Source organism: Myxocyprinus asiaticus, chromosome 15 (genome assembly GCF_019703515.2).
Source record: "Myxocyprinus asiaticus isolate MX2 ecotype Aquarium Trade chromosome 15, UBuf_Myxa_2, whole genome shotgun sequence".
Classification (NCBI taxonomy): Eukaryota; Metazoa; Chordata; class Actinopteri; order Cypriniformes; family Catostomidae; genus Myxocyprinus; species Myxocyprinus asiaticus.
This window is the reverse complement of record NC_059358.1, coordinates 35,151,860-35,170,558: the sequence shown is the minus strand read 5'-3', so window position 1 is coordinate 35,170,558 and position 18,699 is coordinate 35,151,860. Positions and strand designations below refer to the sequence as shown.

The 18,699-nt window shown below is 42.3% G+C and overlaps 1 protein-coding gene across 4 annotated transcripts in view; it reads left to right on the top strand.

The window, feature by feature from the left end:
* Positions 1-3,568: 3,568 nt before the first annotated feature.
* Positions 3,569-18,699, top strand: part of LOC127452567 (aromatic-L-amino-acid decarboxylase-like) — a 34,371-nt gene continuing 19,240 nt past the window's right edge. For 3 of the 4 annotated variants that reach the window (XR_007899287.1, XR_007899286.1, XM_051718118.1), the window contains exons 1-4: positions 3,569-3,700; positions 7,667-7,875; positions 10,957-11,070; positions 11,208-11,327. Coding sequence is in view for 2 of the 4 variants with exons in the window: in XM_051718118.1 (XP_051574078.1) it covers positions 7,675-7,875; positions 10,957-11,070; positions 11,208-11,327 (435 nt within the window). In the remaining 2 variants the exon portion in view is untranslated. Of the gene's footprint in view, positions 3,701-7,666; positions 7,876-10,715; positions 10,748-10,956; positions 11,071-11,207; positions 11,328-18,699 lie in introns of those variants that run through there. The other variant, XM_051718119.1, reaches the window with a different exon arrangement.

The window sequence follows — 18,699 nt, the reverse complement described above, 5'->3', positions numbered from 1 at the left end:
AGTGGCGCCGTGAGCCCAGGAACCAATCATCGAGCCGCGAGGGTTCAGGGGAGAGCGGAAGGTTCCACTCTAGCCCAACGCTCGCGGCTGCCCGGGAAAGCATGTCTGTCATTTCCGCGTCTGCCTGTGACTGGGTGACCGCACCCGAAGGGAGGAGCCCAGCTGAGGCTTCCGTGTCTGACTGGATGAACCCGCTCTCCGATGCTGTGCTCGAGAGCTCATCACCTTCACGAGCTCGTGAGACGAGCCGGCAGACTCATCTGGAAGCCTGATCAGGGCAGACGAGCGTGCTGGGGAATGGGAGGTCCGTGAGGGGATACCCGGCAGAGGTGGTCCCATTGGGGTCCCCAAATCGCCCCCAATGCTAGCCGCGCTGGCCTCATACCGTGGGTAGAAGGACCGAGCCGGGGAGCCTCTGGGGTGGCTTGCTTTCTTACGAAGGCAAGCCACGACTGCATCGTTGCCATGGACATGTTCTCACAATGAGTACATGACCCATCCACGAACGCTGTCTCCATGTGGGCAGTGCCCAGATAGGCGAGAGATAACGACCGCAACCAAGAATAACACACAAACGGAAAGGCGTCTTTAAAAAGACGCGTCTTTAAAAAGACGTTCCGTGTGTGCCGCTCTTTTAGAGAAATATACTCTTTTATTTCAGCCGAAGCACCCAGGGGTGTTCTCTGCAGTGCACCAGTGCAGAGGGGAGAGAAGCCGCTGAAATGCACCGTCAGATCCAGCAGAGGTGAATGAACAGCTGTGGGAATTCAGCTCAGTGAGCATCGGCCGTTCGGCTCCGAAGAGAAAATCTGAATGAGTGGTTGCATACCAGCTCCTTTTATACCCGTATGTCCATGGAATGTAAATACAACTCGCCAATTTTCATTGGCCTTTTATCAAAGACCAGAGGTGTTTTGGGCTCCCAAGAGTGACCCCTAGTGTCAATACATCGACACAACGTCGAGTGAGTGACAGATAGGCAAAGAACGATAGCGTATATGGCTGTCACGTGACAAAAGAACGAACGACTCGGACAAGAAGATTCCAGAGATTAACTAATCTTTCTGTTTCTCACAATTTGTCCTTGGCTGCATTATCATTTTTTCCTTATTGGGACTATAATCAAAGTTTGCGTAAGTAGACGTGTTGGGGGGGGGGGGGATTTGCCTATTGAAAATTTAACATTTTAATTTAATTCTGCTCAACTGAACAAAATGAACGAAATGGCTTGAATAAAGATTCTTTCATTTTGCTGAACGAGACTCAAAGATCCAAGTCAATAAAATGATTTCCCACTATCACTACAACTGATGGCACTGGCAAGACAGACAGTCCGACTAAGCTGATCCACCAATCAGAACGTTCATTTCAGACGTGACTGGATATTTGCTAACCAATAATATTTTCTGTTTCAGTAAGGGGCGGGACACTGATACACAAGCATCTCTGGAGTAATCATAATTTGCACTGTAAATTTATTTCCCTACTAAACGTGTGTGTATATATATATATATATATATATATATATATATATAAATTTAACTTAAGCAATAAACTTTGTGAAAATACTGCATGTTATTGCACCCCTGCTAGTTTTTTATGCTTTTTTTTTTTTTTTTTTTTTGCCTTTTATTGCTGTTGATGGTGCCTTTTTCTCATGATATCAAATAATTACAGTTTATATTTCTAAGTAGGAAAGCAATTTCACTATACACAGAAAAGCACATAATAGTACACAAATAAAACAAATAACCATTCATTCTTATGTAGGCTATATAGGCCTACATATGGTATGTCTTGAGACACTGCTACACCACTGCCCCCTTGTCACTTTTAGTTTTAAATGATTTTAAACCAAAACAAAAGCAAATTTGCTCCATTAATATAAATATTAGTAATCAATGAGTAATTAGAGAAATAATTTTATATCACAATACACTTTCCTTTAGCTTTGTTGCACCTATATGTATAAGAATATACAGTACAGTACAGTATATAACTATTTATATATGTATTTTTTGTTTATTTTGACTTAAAAGGCACACTTGATTTCATTTTCTCCCAAAAGATTAAATAGCAACAAAAACTACCACAGTACTTTCACCAGTTTGTCTCTATTCCTTGCAAAACATTCCTGATCCATGAGATTATGTGTGTAATGTCTAAACATTGATTTGGAGGCAATTTGATCTAACAGTTTATAATTTTTAAATGTTACAAATGTATGTAGCTAATAATTTTTTTTTTTTTACCATGTATTTATTATTATTATTATTATTATTATTATTATTATTTCAGTTTTGTTCAAGGTGATTTAATAAAACATTTTTAATAGCTGTCCAGTAAGTGAAAGGATAGTATTTGGGGTAAAAACCCTCCTGTTGCAGGGGCTAAAGGCCCCCATAAAACATTTTGTTTTTCTTAAGTGAGGCGAAGAGAATTTTATGAAAGATGTTCAAAGTAGGCTCACATTGTCTGATCCAATCACAATGGAGATTGATTTTTTTTATTAAATTCTTGAGATGTTATGAAATGACAAATGTGTTTATCCTTTCTGAAGTGGTTATTCTGAATAAGCATAATCTTAATTTGTTACTCAAAAAAGTATTTGCATAAATTGACAAATTTCACACTATAACAATTTCCCCAGTATCTACACTTTATCAATATAACCCCATCCTGGGGGCCTTTTACCATCGATTTTTATTTCATTTATTTTATTTTGTATTTATTTTTTTGATCTTGATACATTTTGTGACCATAAAAACTAATTTCCCTTAAGGTGTGCATTTAGTCCCGTTGTGCCCTACATTGTTTTAATAGAAACAAAAAAACTGAAGTTTAATTTTGGCATACATATTTGGCCAACAAGCAATTATCTTTTTTTCAGTGATAAAGTTTTATTGACCTCATTAATTTTAATGTGTGGCTAGACCTCAGTGATATATTGAATGTATAGCTCTTGTTCATTATACAGTATACTGTGTTGCATATGTAATCTCTGAGCTTTTCACTCATATACTGGAGTCTGTTTATGTGCTATGGACTTTGGTTTCAGAGCTAATTTTCTCAAGATGTGCAAGGGAAACCTGTGATCTAATGACTAAGTTTACAAGAAAGCACATTTATTCCACTATACAATAAGGTATTGGTCTATTGTTGAGTTTAAATGTTAAATACCCATAAATGTCACAGAGGCACTTCAGATGCCCCTAATAATGGCACAAAAACAGTTATAAACCAGGTAACACTAGGATTATCTGTGTGAGCTTTGTCAACTAATTTGAGGTTACAATATGCTATTATGATTATTGTTTAGAGTGGCATAATAGAGACTACCTCGTTGTACATTACGGAGGCAGGTGCCCTTTACTGTGCATGTTTGTACTGCTGTGCGCTTTGTGTGTGTTTCTGTAATTGCATTTGTGTGTGTGTGTGTGCAGAAAGTGAGCAGGCTTTAATTTACTCCTTATGAATCAGCTCCTCTTGCCCTGCTTGCATGTGTGTGGTGCTCTGAATGAAGCTTCACTCTGATTGGCTGTCTGAATGGTGGTCGGGCTGATAAACCCTCAGACTCAGTTGCACATCACTCTGCTTTGCTCTCTGTGTGTGTATGTGTGTTTATATATGTGTGTTTGAAACAAACACAGAGCGTGTGAGGACTGACGAGAGGGAGGATTCTTCTGTTTTGCCTGACAATGTGAGTACAATGAATGCAAAAGGAGGAAAAAGAGAGATAGAATGAGTGTAACACTTGTTGAGAGGTTAGAACAGTCCAGGTGCAAGGTCCAAATACAGGAAGGACTATTATGGGATTTTGACAGGTTGATGACACTTATAAATGCTGAGGTATATTACGATTACGTATCTTTAATAAACATAGATTGTAAAAAGTGAAACTGTGCAGTTGTTACCTTAAAAAGCTATTTCTAACTGATCTGACCCTTGATTTTTTTTTTTTTTTTTTTTTTTGGAGTAACCAAATGTAGTCAGGTTGTTAAATAATATTTTTTTGATATTACCACAATAAGCACATTTTAAGGCTATAAGATATATATGTTTTTTATTATTTTTATTTATTTATTGTATTTATTATTATTATTATTATTATTATTTTTTAAGTGCACTTATTTCTAAGAATTAAATTGTTGAAGCTGGTCTATAGAAATGTCAGCACTTTTGACTTTACATCATTTTTACAGCACCTGCTTTATGCCATAAAGATCCCTGCATGTGACAAAATCATTCAGTGTTGTCTAACATGTGACCTGTTGCTCTACAAATCAAAGGTTGATTTTGGTAAACTAAGCTTACGTCTTATGTCTGCAAAAACCCTCTCAAAATGTGTCACTATTCATAATGACTGTCATCGTCATTGCACCTTGTTTGCAATATCTGGACAATGATTTATTCAGTTTAAACTGCCTCTTTGAATTTGCTGATTTTTTTATTTATATATATTTTTTATGTGTATTTACACAAAGACTTACTTTCAGGACAAAAGTGTGTATTGTGCATGCATATGTAAAGATTAACAACTTTAATATAGGCACATAATCAATGAGACGAGGCACATTGTGGATGTGTCAATCACATTGATACTAACAAGCATACACACACACAGACACATAAACTACATCAATCCATTTGTATTACCTGGATTAGGGTGAAGAGAATTATAAGTAACAGGCTTACAGTACAACTGATTAGTAGTAGTCACTTTTACCAACAGTACTGATACATACAGACCTCTTGTGGGAAAATGGATTCACTGAAATAGTCTCTTTAATCATTTCTTTTTATTAAAGGGGTAATTCACCCAGAAATTGAAATGTTGTCCTCATTGAAGTAAATAATCACAAATGTTTTGAGTGAATTTCTTTAACATAAAATTCAGTTAATCATGTAACTCCAGATCAATGTAAGAAATTTACTTTTCCATTAAGGTGTAATATTTGCCCCTTGGTTTTTATTATCTGGGGCATATATTTGGAAACCATAGTAAAATATTGTGCTTGTCATCCTTTTATGCCAATTGGCCTTCCAAATTGAATTCAGTCATTAACATAAATTCTTAAAGTGAATAATCCTGTCTAATATTTTATGTGGACTATGGAAAACATGAGGGTTAAATACGTGACATGGGAGAACATAAACCAGTGAACAAACAGAAATCTAAACAAGATAATTAAACAATAAACCAATGAAAACAAGACACATGAACATAGAGGGAAAACAGGACATCACATGACATGAACAGGAACTAGAATTTCAAAATAAAAGACATGAAAAACATGGATCAACAAAATACACGACATATCCCCCCCACTAAGGGGCGGCTCCCAACGCGCCAACACATGAAAAAACACAAAAAACATGGTTCAACCCAAAGTTCTGTAGGGAGCTGGGGGGGGGTGGGGGGTCTTGAGGCATGGCTTGGCAGGGCGTGGAGCATGGGATCAGGGCGGAGCCCATGGGGGGTGGAGCCATGAGAGTCTCTAGGGGCGGAGCCATGGAGAACTGGATACCCGAAGAGTAGCCGAAGACTCGAAGGGCCAGGGTGGAGCCGATGGCAGGGAGGACCAAGGTGGCGCTGGAGACTCAGAGGAGCAAGGCGGAGCTGGGGAATCGGAAGACTGAGGCGGAGCCGGTGGGACTAAGGACAAAGGTGGGGCTGTAGGGAAGAAGGTCCCCGGTGGAGCTGACAGATCGGAGGGATGAGGCGCAGCCAGAGGATTGGAGAGCCAAGGCGGAGCCAGGTGACCGACAGACCAAGGTGGAGCCGGAGGGACGAGGGACCCAGGCAAAGCTGAGAGGCTGAAGGACCACAGTGGAGCTGAGGGAACGCAGAGCCGAGGCGATGTCGAGGGACCGATAGGCCAAGGTGGAGTCCAGAGGTTGGAGGGTTGAAAGTTCCCCTTGCCAGCTCAGGAGAACTAAGGGTGGGTACAAGGGCGGGAACCATCTCCAGGGCCAACTGCTCAGATGAGGTCATGACATGGAGCAGACTCAGGTGTGGCTGTGACATGGCATGGAGCAGGCTGAGGTGTGGCTGTGACATGGCATGAAGCAGGCTGAGGCGTGGCTGTGACATGGCATGGAGCAGAAGATGGCGCTAGCTCAGCGACCATGACTAGGAACTCTGGCTTGGCGGCAATGATGTGGAACTCTGGCTCGGAGGTGGCCATGACGTGGAACTCTGATTCGGCGGCGGCCATGACGTGGAACACTGGCTCGGCGGCGGCCATGTCGTGGAACTCTGGCTCGGCGGCGGCCATGTCGTGGAACTCTGGCTCGGCGGCGGCCATGTCGTGGAACTCTGGCTCGGCGGCGGCCATGGCGTGGAACTCTGGCTCGGCGGCGGCCATGGCGTGGAACTCTGGCTCGGCGGCGGCCATGGCGTGGAACTCTGGCTCGGCGGCGGCCATGTCGTGGAACTCTGGCTCGGCGGCGGCCATGTCGTGGAACTCTGGCTCGGCGGCGGCCATGTCGTGGAACTCTGGCTCGGCGGCGGCCATGGCGTGGAACTCTGGCTCGGCGGCGGCCATGTCGTGGAACTCTGGCTTGGCATCCGCCTCCCCCACAGTGAACGTGGAACCAATGATCTGCAGGGCGAGGTCGATATATTGAGCCAGGCTGAGGGAACTGCGACCGCCAGGCATCAAGGAGGAGATCGGCTCACTTAATCCCACCTTAAAAATATCCTTGAGGGCGACCACATTAAAATCCACCTGGCTGGCCAGAGCGCAAAATTCCTCTATGTAATCCTCCAGGGGACGATTCCCCCGGCATAGCCGTATGAGCTTAACTGCTGTGTTCATAGTTGGCCAAGTATTCGGTAACGATGTGCGCTGGCAATGACGAAGACGATGACGTAAAGAGAACCCAAGTGCAGTTTATTTACAAGGTGCAGTATCCAAACGTGTGTATAAAACAAAACATAAACATAAACGACTTGACTTGACAAAACTGACCGATCATTGAAAATGAATGGGAAAGAACAAAACACAGAGCATTATTTTTATCTGTTAAATACAATCAATAAATCAGCCACAATACTGAAAAACACACACAGAAATTAAAGGGTGAGTCTATAAAACATTCAGAGTGCAAAATATATCACACACACAAAATATTTTACTGGTGAGACAATTACACAGACTTTTTTTTTAAATTGTCAAATAAAACCAATAAATCAGCTGCAATGCTAAACAAACATGAGGGGGTGAGACAAAAAAACACCCACAATGCAGAAAACGCACACACGCGCGTGCGCACACACATGCACACATGTTGGTGCGGCTATCCTTATGAGGACTCTCCATAGACATAATGATTTTTATGCTGTACGAACTATAGATTCTATCCCCTAACCCTACCCTTAAACCTAACCCTCACAAAAAACGTTCACATTTTCAAAAAATCATCGTTTAGTATGTTTTTTTTTAAGTGATTTGAATTATGGGGACACTAGAAATGTGCTCATAAACCACATTTATAGCATAATACCCTTAGTTTGTAACTCGGGCCCTAGATTTCCTATTGAGGTATACGTCTTGACCATGCAAACAATCTCAATCAAACAAATATATTTACTCCTCTCCTCATTTAAGGACATTGAGAGGAACACAGAATAAATTTTGGGACTGTCCATTCCTCTCCATAGCCGAGAAGATGGAAATTGCAGAGTTCCGGAGGCGGGGGAAGGAGATGGTGGACTATGTGGCTGATTATTTAGAGAACATTGAGCAGAGGCAGGTTTACCCTGATGTGGAACCTGGATATCTGAGGTCATTGATTCCTGAGGAGGCCCCGGAGGAGCCGGAGAGCTATGAAAATGTGGTCAAAGACATTGAGAGGGTCATCATGCCAGGGGTGAGTCAGACCAGCCACAAGACCAGCCACAACTTACAATTCTAAACACTTGTGGCCATGACAGTTGTAGTTTGACGAAAGTAGTAATGAAGCAATAATGATATACTATGGTTCTTCTTATTTCAGAAAATGCCATTCTTTTACTGTATTAGGTAAAAACAAAAATAAGTAAAAATATATTTAAGAAAAACTCACATTTTGAACTCCAGTTCTGTCAGTATGTGCATTACATGTTTGAGACAATTCTCCTCTATTAGACCTTGGAAAGATGTGCATTTAATAAGTAAATTTGGTATGTATACTGGCAGCCAAAAGTTTGGAATAATGTACAGATTTTGCTCTTATGGAAGGAAATTGGTACTTTTATTCACCAAAGTGGCATTCAACTGATCACAATGTATAGTCTACTTCAAAGAGTTCTCAAAAAATCCTCCACATGCAGCAATGACAGCTTTGCAGATCCTTGGCATTCTAGCTGTCAGTTTGTCCAGATACTCAAGTGACATTTCACCCCACACTTCCTGTAGCACTTGCCATAGATGTGGCTGTCTTGTCGGGCACTTCTCATGCACCTTACAGTCCAGCTGATCCCACAAAATCTCAATGGGGTTAAGATCCATAACACTCTTTTCCAGTTATCTGTTGTCCAATGTCTGTGTTTCTTTGTCCACTCTAACCTTTTCTTTTTGATTTTCTGTTTCAAAAGTGGCTTTTTCTTTGCAATTCTTCCCATAAGGTCTGCACCCCTGAGTCTTCTCTTTACTGTTGTACATGAAACTGGTGTTGAGTGGGTAGAATTCAATGAAGCTGTCAGCTGAGGACATGTGAGGCATCTATTTCTCAAATTAGAGACTCTGATGTACTTGTCCTCTTGTTTAGTTGTACATCTGGCCACATCTCTTTCTGTCCTTGTTAGAGCCAGTTGTCCTTTGTCTTTGAAGACTGTAGTGTACACCTTTGTAGGAAATCTTCAGTTTTTTGGCAATTTCAAGCATTGTATAGCCTTCATTCCTCAAAACAATGATTGACTGACGAGTTTCTAGAGAAAGTTGTTTCTTTTTTGCCATTTTTGACCTAATATTGACCGTAAGACGTTCCAGTCTATTGCATACTGTGGCAACTCAAAAACAAACACAAAGACAATGTCAAGCTTCATTTAACAAACCAAATAGCTTTCAACTGTGTTTGATATAATGACAAGTGATTTTCTAGTACCAAATTAGAAATTTAGCATGATTACTCAAGGATAAGGTGTTGGAGTGATGGCTGCTGGAAATGGGGCCTGTCTAGATTTGATCAAAAATTGTTTTTTTTTTGTTTTTGTTTTTTTTCAAATAGTGATGGTGCCATTTTTTTACATCAGCAATGTCCTGACTATACTTTGTGATCGGTTGAATGCCACTTTGGAGAATTAAAGTACCAATTTCCTTCTGAAACATCAAAATATGTATATTATTCCAAACTTTTGGCCGCCAGTGTAAATGTAATAGGATGTTTCATTTTAAGCTTAAAGTTATTTTTAAACACCCACTTTAAAGTATTGAAAAAAAGAAAAGAAGAAGTGTTCATCAACACTGAACACTTGCAACAGATACAATTTATTTAACACATGTTGACCATTAGTGACAACATGCCCCTGTAGCATGGGCACTGATTTGAAAAGAATACCTTTTTTGAAATATGAAATTCTATCTCAAATATAAAGTAATCAAAACCAAAACAGCAGTAATTATTGTATAAAGCTACAATATATAAAACAGAAACACAACATTTGAAATGAGTGACAGCATGCCACAACCTGACATTTATTAAAAATACCCTTGCCCTGAGAACACAGTTACCTTTTCTTTTTTCTTTTAAAATCTACCTTCACTGTGTAGTTGACCCTTGACCTACTGTATGCCAGTGTGGATTTACTGTGTTCAGTTATTTACCCAACAGCTATAGCAAAAGATATGAATATACTGGTATTTTAGTATGAAAGACACACTTTACATAAATGATTCTAATTTACAACAGCTTTGCACTAGGTGTTTAAAATCAACATAAAAATCCACTACTAGAGAAAACAAGCATTAGTGCAATTTGGTTGTTTAACTCAAAACATTTTAGTTACTGAGATATAGCTCTTGCAATTTTAAATGAATCAGTCTCTGTGATCTTTGTTTTTGTTTGCTTGATTTTTTTTAAACAAATTTACAATCAGGAAATCGCAATAAACCTCATTTGTTTGCTTTTACCTAAAGTGTATATTACAGCTACTTCTACACATTGTCAGCAGACAGGACAGTATTTGTTATACACTGTTGAAACCGCGGGATGGTGTATGAACAATGCAAATATTCATAACTCTAACAGTGAAATTTATCTTACACAGATAAAAAAACAACAACTTTTATTTCACTGGCCACATCAAAAGAACATCAAGGTTTTCTCACATTTGGTGAGACATGCTCAAAGTTCACCACTCTCTGGTCTGAAACTGAGTGTTAGGAAATTAATCATTAAACTCTGACCAGGGTTCAGAGAGAAGCCTTCCCCACATGTTCATTTCATAGCTCATAGGGAAAAACAAACACTTTAATTCAGTTAAAGGTGTTAACCATCCCCTGTTTGACCAATTAGACCATTTGTTTCCCTTTCAGAAGTGCTGTTTTTATAGTGCTTCAAGAGCATGTGTTGGAGCAAATAAATGATTCACAATAGGAAAATTCCACAAAAGAGAGACAGACCCACAGCGCCTCAAGCTCTCTCCTCTGCTAAACACATGGAATATTTTTTTTATTTTTTTTATTTCTAACCTTTAAAGTTCTCAGAGAAAAGTACTCTGTCACTATTACTGAAGTCATCATCCTTGATCAAATGAGCAAAGGTAAAGAAAAGCAGAATGACCTAAATATGTCTGACAGATGACAGTAGTGCCCTGTATTATAACTTATTCTTTAGTCTCAAAACCTTATAAAACTACCAAACTTTCCATGAATGGAAAATACTGATGTTTGTAAAAATGAAGGTTTGAGGAAAGTTTAAAGGAAATTAAAGAAGAATTTAAATTGAATGTTTTAATATATGTGATTTCAGGTGACCCACTGGCACAGTCCATATTTTTATGCATATTTCCCTTCGGCCAACTCTTTTCCTGCAATGTTAGCAGACATGCTATGTGGGGCCATTGGCTGCATTGGATTCTCTTGGGTATGTCCATCCATCCAGTCATTCATCCATGCATCTAGTCAACTGTCCATCCATCCATCAATCACGCTTCTTCTCTCTTTCTTTTTTTCTTTCCTTTAGCATTACCAGGCTGTTTAAGGGTTTGTTGTGTGTTGTAGGCAGCGAGTCCTGCCTGTACAGAGCTGGAGACAGTGATGCTGGACTGGCTGGGGAAGATGCTGAAGTTACCAGATGATTTCCTTGCTGGCACAGAGGGTAGAGGAGGAGGGGTCATCCAGGTTGGATAATTATGAAAATATTTTTGAAAAGTTTTTATCACTTATATCCAGATTTTTCAACCAGGTGTCTATTAAGGTAGTGTATGGGGGTCTGTGGAGAAGATATTCAGAATATATAAATACACAGTTGTAGAGGGTTTGTTGTCTGGGCAATGAAGGAGTCAGGAGGCAGCGAACTGTCAGTGTGAGTATTTTAATTACTCTTCAGTGTCGCTCATAAAACAAACAAAAAGGCTCTCAGTGGCCAAGTAGTCAAACACTTAAACAAGTAAAGGCTTCTATCAAGCACACACACGGTACAGTCTCTCTCTCCCTGGTCTCTCTCTGTCACTCTGACGCCTTGTGTACCTTTTTACGGGTCCGTCTGTCATCACTACTACAAGAAACAGGTGTTAGAGATAATGACAACCCAGGTGACCAGCCTTACCGCTCTCTCTCTCCCGCAGACAGACACACGACCACGCCCCCATCACCACATATCCCCACCGCCTGACTCAGGCCAGGGCAACATCCGGCCTGCCAACTCCCCCCCCCTCCATTTCAGGAAAGAAAGTCAGCCACAGCCATCTGCGCTCCTGGTCTGTGGATCATCTCAAATTTGAACAGCTGAAGTGCCAGGTACCAACGGATGATCCGTGCATTGGTATCCTTCATGCGGTGGAGCCACTGGAGTGGGGCGTGATCTGAACAGAGGCAGAAGATCCACCCCAGCAGGTAGTAGCGGAGAGTGAGGACGGCCCACTTAATCGCCAGACACTCCTTCTCCACAGTGCTGTACTTAGTCTCTCTCAGCTTATGACTAATGTACAGCACCGGTCGCTCCTCCCCCTCCACCTGCTGCGAGAGCACTTCCCCCAGCCCTCGTCAGATGCATCCATCTGCAAAATAAAGGGGATAGAGAAAGCCCCAGAAACTCTCACGTCCTTTTTGGTCTTGGGCCTCGGAGAGGCCGTGATCGCTGTGGTCTTGTTAACCTGGGGACGCACCTGCCCGTGGCTCACATGGAACCCCAGATACCGAACTTCCACCCGCCCAATTGCACACTTCTTTGGGTTGGCCGTGAGCCCTGCCCGTTGCAGCGACCTCAGGACAGCTCTCAGATGCTGCATGTGCTGCCGCCAGTCATTACTATAGATATTAATATAATCTAAATATAAGGTGGCATATGCTGTATGGGGTCTGAGAATTTTGTCCATGAGACGCTGATACGTGGCCGGGGCCTGAACAAACCGAACGGAAGGGTCACAAATTGCTGTAAGCCGAACAGTGTGGAAAAAGCACACTTTTTTTCTCAGGAGATTGGAGTTAAAGGGATCTGCCAATAACCCTTTGTTAAGTCCAGTGTCTAATAAAATTGAGCCGTGCCCAACCGATCGAGCAATTCGTCAGTCCGAGGCATTAGGTACAGTATGCATCAAATTTGGACACCACGTTCAATTTGTGATAGTCTACACAGAAATGGACCGTCCCGTCGCTCTTAGGTACAAGAACCACTGGGCTTGCCCAATTGCTGTGAGACTCTTCTATTGTGCCCATATCAGGCATCACCTCTAATTCTTCCTTAATGACCTTTTTTTGTGTTCAGGAAGGCAATAGGGGTTGCTACGAACCACCACTCCTGGGGTGGTCTCGATGTGGTGCTCTATGAGGTTAGTGCGACTGGGGAGAGGTGAGAACATGTCCACAAATTCCGACTACAACTTGGCCATGTCTGAGAGCTGCGACGGTGAGAGGAGGTCTCCACATGGGACTGGGGTGAATGAATTTGGTTTGAGAGTCACCTCCAGCCCGAGCTCTGCTGTCTCGGGCACTACCATCTCTAAGGCCAGAGGGACCGCCTCCCTCCATGATTTTAGTAGGTTGGGTAAACTTGATGTGCTCTGCCCCTATCCATTCACTTCACCTCATAATCGAGATCTCTGATTCTCCGTGTGACCTCAAAGGGCCCTTGCCACTTGGCGAGTAATTTAGAGCACGAGGTGGGCAGTAATACAAGCACTTTATCTCCTGGTGTGAATTCCAATAATCGAGTGCCCCCGTCATACAGCTGGCTTTGACATTCCTGAGCTTGGAGAAAATTCTCCTGTGTTAATCGACCCAAAGTGTGGAGTTTTGCTCTAAGATCAAGAACGTACTGAATTTCATTTTTACAGTTTGAAGGTCCCTCCTCCCAAGCTTCCCGTATGACATCAAGCACACTGCGTGGCCGACACCTGTACAACAGCTCGAATGGGAAAACCCTATGGAGGCTTGTGGGACCTCTCGCACTGCAAATAACAGGGGTTCAAGCCACTTATCCCAATTCCTAGCGTCCTCGTGTACGAACTTACGAATCATATTTTTTAATGTTTTATTAAATTGTTCCACCAACCCATGTGGGTGATAAACACTGGTGCAAATCGATTTAATACCTAACAATTCGTATAGTTTGCGTAGTGTTTGTGACATAAAGGTAGTGCATTGATCAGTGAGGAATCCCCACTCAGGAGATTATTCTGAAGAGTGCCTCCGCAACACTATGTGCTGAGATGTTGCCAGGGGCACTGCTTCCGTATATCGCGTTGCACAGTCCACCAGAACTAATACAAAGCGATGCCCACATGTGGTCCGTTCTAATGGCCCGACGAGGTCCATGCCAATTCTCTCGAAGGGGACCTCGATCAGCGGCAGAGTGCACAATGGCGCTTTTGGTGTGGCCAGTAGATTCACCAACTGGCATTCCCAGCACGCCGCACACCACTTGCATACATCCCCGTGAATGCCTGGCCAAACAAAATATATTAATAACTGGGTTGTATTTTCTTTTGTTTGAGTGTGTAAAAAGGGGTAAAACCAAACTATTGGTCTGATGTTGATTCCAATAGAATGGCCCCTGAAGGTTTCTGCATTGTTCTGTCTTTTCTGAGCACTGAACCAAAAACACTTATCAATTTGCACTTTATCAATTGACTCCATTATTAATTTTATCTGACTCCAATTTTATATTAATCTGACTCTAATTTAAGTTGAACCTCTAATTTAGATTTAAGCTCTAATTGATTTCTGATCATTCTTTTAGTGTAATCTTTTTAAGTTATTGATTACTCTGAATCGTCCTAACTTTCATTATCCTTTCATTCAGGTCCTGATTGTCGCTCAGAGTCATATGCCGGCCGATTAATTGCATAGATCTCACAGACACAAAATCGCCAGTCCCGTTCATAGTAAGCGGTTGCAGGGTTTACTAATATCATCTGGTTCGGCTGCCTACTGCTTGCTCATAACCAGATGATAGTTTTATTTAGTCACATTTCATACAACTTGCTAAGACGGTGATAAGCAGTGACTGGTAGTTTTACGTGGTTCTCTCCTATTCATAAGCTCCAGTAATGATCATTATCTTGGACATAATTTGCGGTAATAAAAGGCGTTCCTCGAATCTACCAGTGATAAATGATTTCGGAGGAATACAGAATAAATAAAAAAGTAACAATTTATTTGCCAGGTAGGATTTAAAACGTAAGTTACAAAATCAATCAATGCCAATTTCACACATGATCAGAATAAACAAACATTCCTAAAAATAAAAGACAAGTCAAAGAAACATACCTAGCAATGGAAAACTACACACAGCAATTGTGTGGGATATCTTACTACAGACTCCCTGAGCTCCTCTGCCATCTCTCCTTAAGTACCAAACGATTCTACTGTTATTTCAGATGTGTTTGTTTGATGTTATCCAGGATTTGGTTTACAATTTAGGGAGTTGTAAGTAGACCTTTGAAACTTGTGATTGAGTAGGTCGTTTGATGTTTACAAAGAATGCACCTAGTCTGCATACAGCATCTGGTCCCCGTGAGAGATCTGGGAGGGGGGCATGCCCCTGATAGAATACAGCATTTTACTAAGTTCTTAAATCTTACTTGTGATTTGACTTTGCTGAAAGGGAATGAGACCGTTTTACCAGTTGCACTGAGACCTCTTGAATGATACCAAACATGTATGATAAAAAAAACCTTTTACATTACAGAACAGGATAAGTCATAACTTGGTTTTTGCTGACCCGAAAGTGACCTGAGGTGAGAGAGGGGGCAGATGTGAGTGAGATTTGCATTTTATGGTCCTTAATCAGTAGGGTGTGTTGTCTCAGGTGGAGATTGTCTTCTGTGTGAGAGTTTTATGACGTTGGCACAGCCTTTTGGGTGTAGACATCCTGGTGCCAGCCTTACAGTGTCCTGCGTCACTCGATACAACCGATCTTTAATAATTGAAAAATATGGGTACGTGAGTGCGACGCCAGGCAAGAGCTGTTGACCATCGATGACTCTCACTTGGTCAAACGCGTGTTTGAGGGACTCGTCATGTGACTGCTCCAGAGGGACATCCCCCCCAAGGAACCCCCTGATGATGGGAATTCCCTCTCTTGCTTCATCTTGACACGGAGCAGACATAGACGGCCCTGGCACCGCCTCTCCAGCAATAGCATCACACATTACACACCTAGATAACATTTTATAGGACCCATCCACACATATTTCCCTTAATAAATTCTTAAAATCAGGCCAATTTGTTCCAAAAATCAGTGGATGGGTGAGGTGGGAATTAACCGCAGCCTCTACTCTATGCTTTTGTCCCCTGAATAATATCTCAATGGTAACCACCAGATACATGTGAATATCCCCATGCACACACCACACCCTCACCCATTTATCCATGCCTAATGCTCCATCTTACACCAAGCATTGGTGAATAGAGGTTTGAGAACAGCCTTAATCCACCGAAGCTTGGTTTGTATCACCTTTTAAACTCACCGGTATATGATACGTCCCTGCCTGATCGGGGGTGGCCTGTGGATCGTCAGGGATCCAGACCAGTGTCACCACTTCCATCGCCGAGTACTGATCCTGGAAGTGCCCAACTTCCCCACAGCCCCAACAGACCAGCCCAGGCTTCCCTACCTCACTCGTGGGGGCAGGAAGTCCCATCAACCTGGGGAGGAGAGCAGAGAGAGACAGGAGAAGTGGAGGACACAGACACGGGGAAGGACCCCCTAGGTCAGGGAAGTTTCCTCCCCACTGCCGGGGGGGTCGGAACAGGATGGAAAGGGAAGGGGCGGGGGCGGGGGGGCCCTAGCCCTCACCCTCCGATCCAACAGGTCCCAGACGTGCTCAATGGGATTGAGATCCGGGCTCTTCGCTGGCCATGGCAGAACACTGACAGGAAATCACGCACAGAACGTGGCAACAGTGGCATTGTCATGCTGCAGGGTCATGTCAGGATGAGCCTGCAGGAAGGGTACCACATGAGGGAGGAGGATGTCTTCCCTGTAATGCACAGAGTTGAGATTGCCTGCAATGACAACAAGCTCAGTCCAATGATGCTGTGACACACCGCCCCAGACCATGACGGACCCTCCACCTCCAAATCGATTTCGCTCCAGAGTACAGGCCTCGGTGTAATGCTCATCACCATCACCCCTGGTGAGACAAAACCGCGACTCATCAGTGAAGACCACTTTGTGCCAGTCCTGTCTGGTCCAGCAAAGGTGGGTTTGTGCCCATAGGCGACATTGTTGCCGGTGATGTCTGGTAAGGACCTGCCTTACAACAGGCCTACAAGCCCTCAGTCCAGCCTCTCTCAGCCTATTGCGTACAGTCTGAGCACTGATGGAGGGATTGTGCATTCCTGGTGTATCTCGGGCAGTTGTTGTTGCCATCCTGTACCTGTCCTGCAGGTGTGATATTCGGATGTACCAATTCTGTGCAGGTGTTGTTACACGTGGTCTGCCACTGCGAGGATGATCAGCTGTCCTTCCTGTCTCCCTGTAGCGCTGTCTTAGGCGTCTCACAGTATGGACATTGCAATTTATTGCCCTGGCCACATCTGCAGTCCTCATGCCTCCATGCAGCATGCCAAAGGCACATTCACGCAGATGAGCAGGGACCCTGGGCATCTTTCATTTGGTGTTTTTCAGAGTCAGTAGAAAGGTCTCTTTAGTGTCCTAAGTTTTTATAACTGTGACCTTAATTGCCTACTGTCTGTAAGTTGATAGTGTCTTAATGACCCTTCCACAGGTGCATATTCATTAATTGTTTATGGTTCATTGAACAAGCATGGAAAACATTGTTTAAACCCTTTACAATAAAGATCTGTAAAGTTACATATATATATATATATATATATATATATATATATATATATATATATATATATATATATATATATATATATATATATTTATTTATTACATAACTATTTTAATGTACATTAATGAACTGTTAAAACAATAAGGTAATAGAGCTTGTGCTACATTGTGAATATAATCTTAATATATCTACATTATTCTGTAGCTTGACTTGATTTCCTGATTACTTTAATAAAACAGCTCCTTCAGTATATAATAATAATATTAAGGACTCAACATTATAGAATGTCATTATGTTAATGTTCTTATGAATGCTATTTAAAAATCTAGCTTTTTCACATTGGAGGTATAGGTATCCCTGTTTGCAAAGGTTGAAAACCTCATTTATTTTATCCGGGGCATAAACATTGCACCATTGCACTGTTTTGAAACAAGAGTATACACATTGAAATGTAGTATATACTTTAAAAATGGCAGACACAGGGGCCTGGGTAGCTCAGCGAGTAAAGACGCTGACTACCACCCCTGGAGTCGCGAGTTTGAATCCAGGGCGTGCTGAGTGACTCCAGCCAGGTCTCCTAAGCAACCAAATTGGCCCGGTTGCAAGGGAGGGTAGAGTCACATGGGGTAACCTCCTCGTGGTCGCCATAATGTGGTTCTCGCTCTCAGTGGGGCGCATGGTGAGTTGTGTGTGGATGCCACAGAGAATAGCGTGAAGCCTCCACACACGCTATGCCTCCGCGGTAACGCGCTCAACAAGCCATGTGATGATGCGCGGATCTACGGTCTCAGACGTGGAGGCAACTGAGATTCGTCCTCCGCCACCCGGATTGGTTTGATGCTCTGTCATTAAGGCTGCTTTGGAGTTTCTGTCCTTCTCCTGGATGGTTTTGTCTCCTGGAATTTCAGAGCGGCTCACTATGGCAACAAGCTGCATTATTTTGCACTGATAGTGTGCACTAAAGAGGGAGTTTGTGGGGGTTTATGCTGTTAAGGTGGGCAGAGTTTGTGGGGTTTTAATGCCGAAAAGGTGGGCATAGTAGAGAAGGGGAGAGAGAACAAGTGAAAGGAAAATAAAGCATTTGGTATTTCAAATCGCCTAAGTGCAATATTGACAGCACAATTAGTGTAGTTGACGCATAACATATCTATGTGGACTTGTTTTATCAACTTGTTTATGGCTAGAGTTTTCTAGGTTATCCATTTAGTAATTCATAATCTGGCTGTGAGTGTTTGCTGTCTGGATGA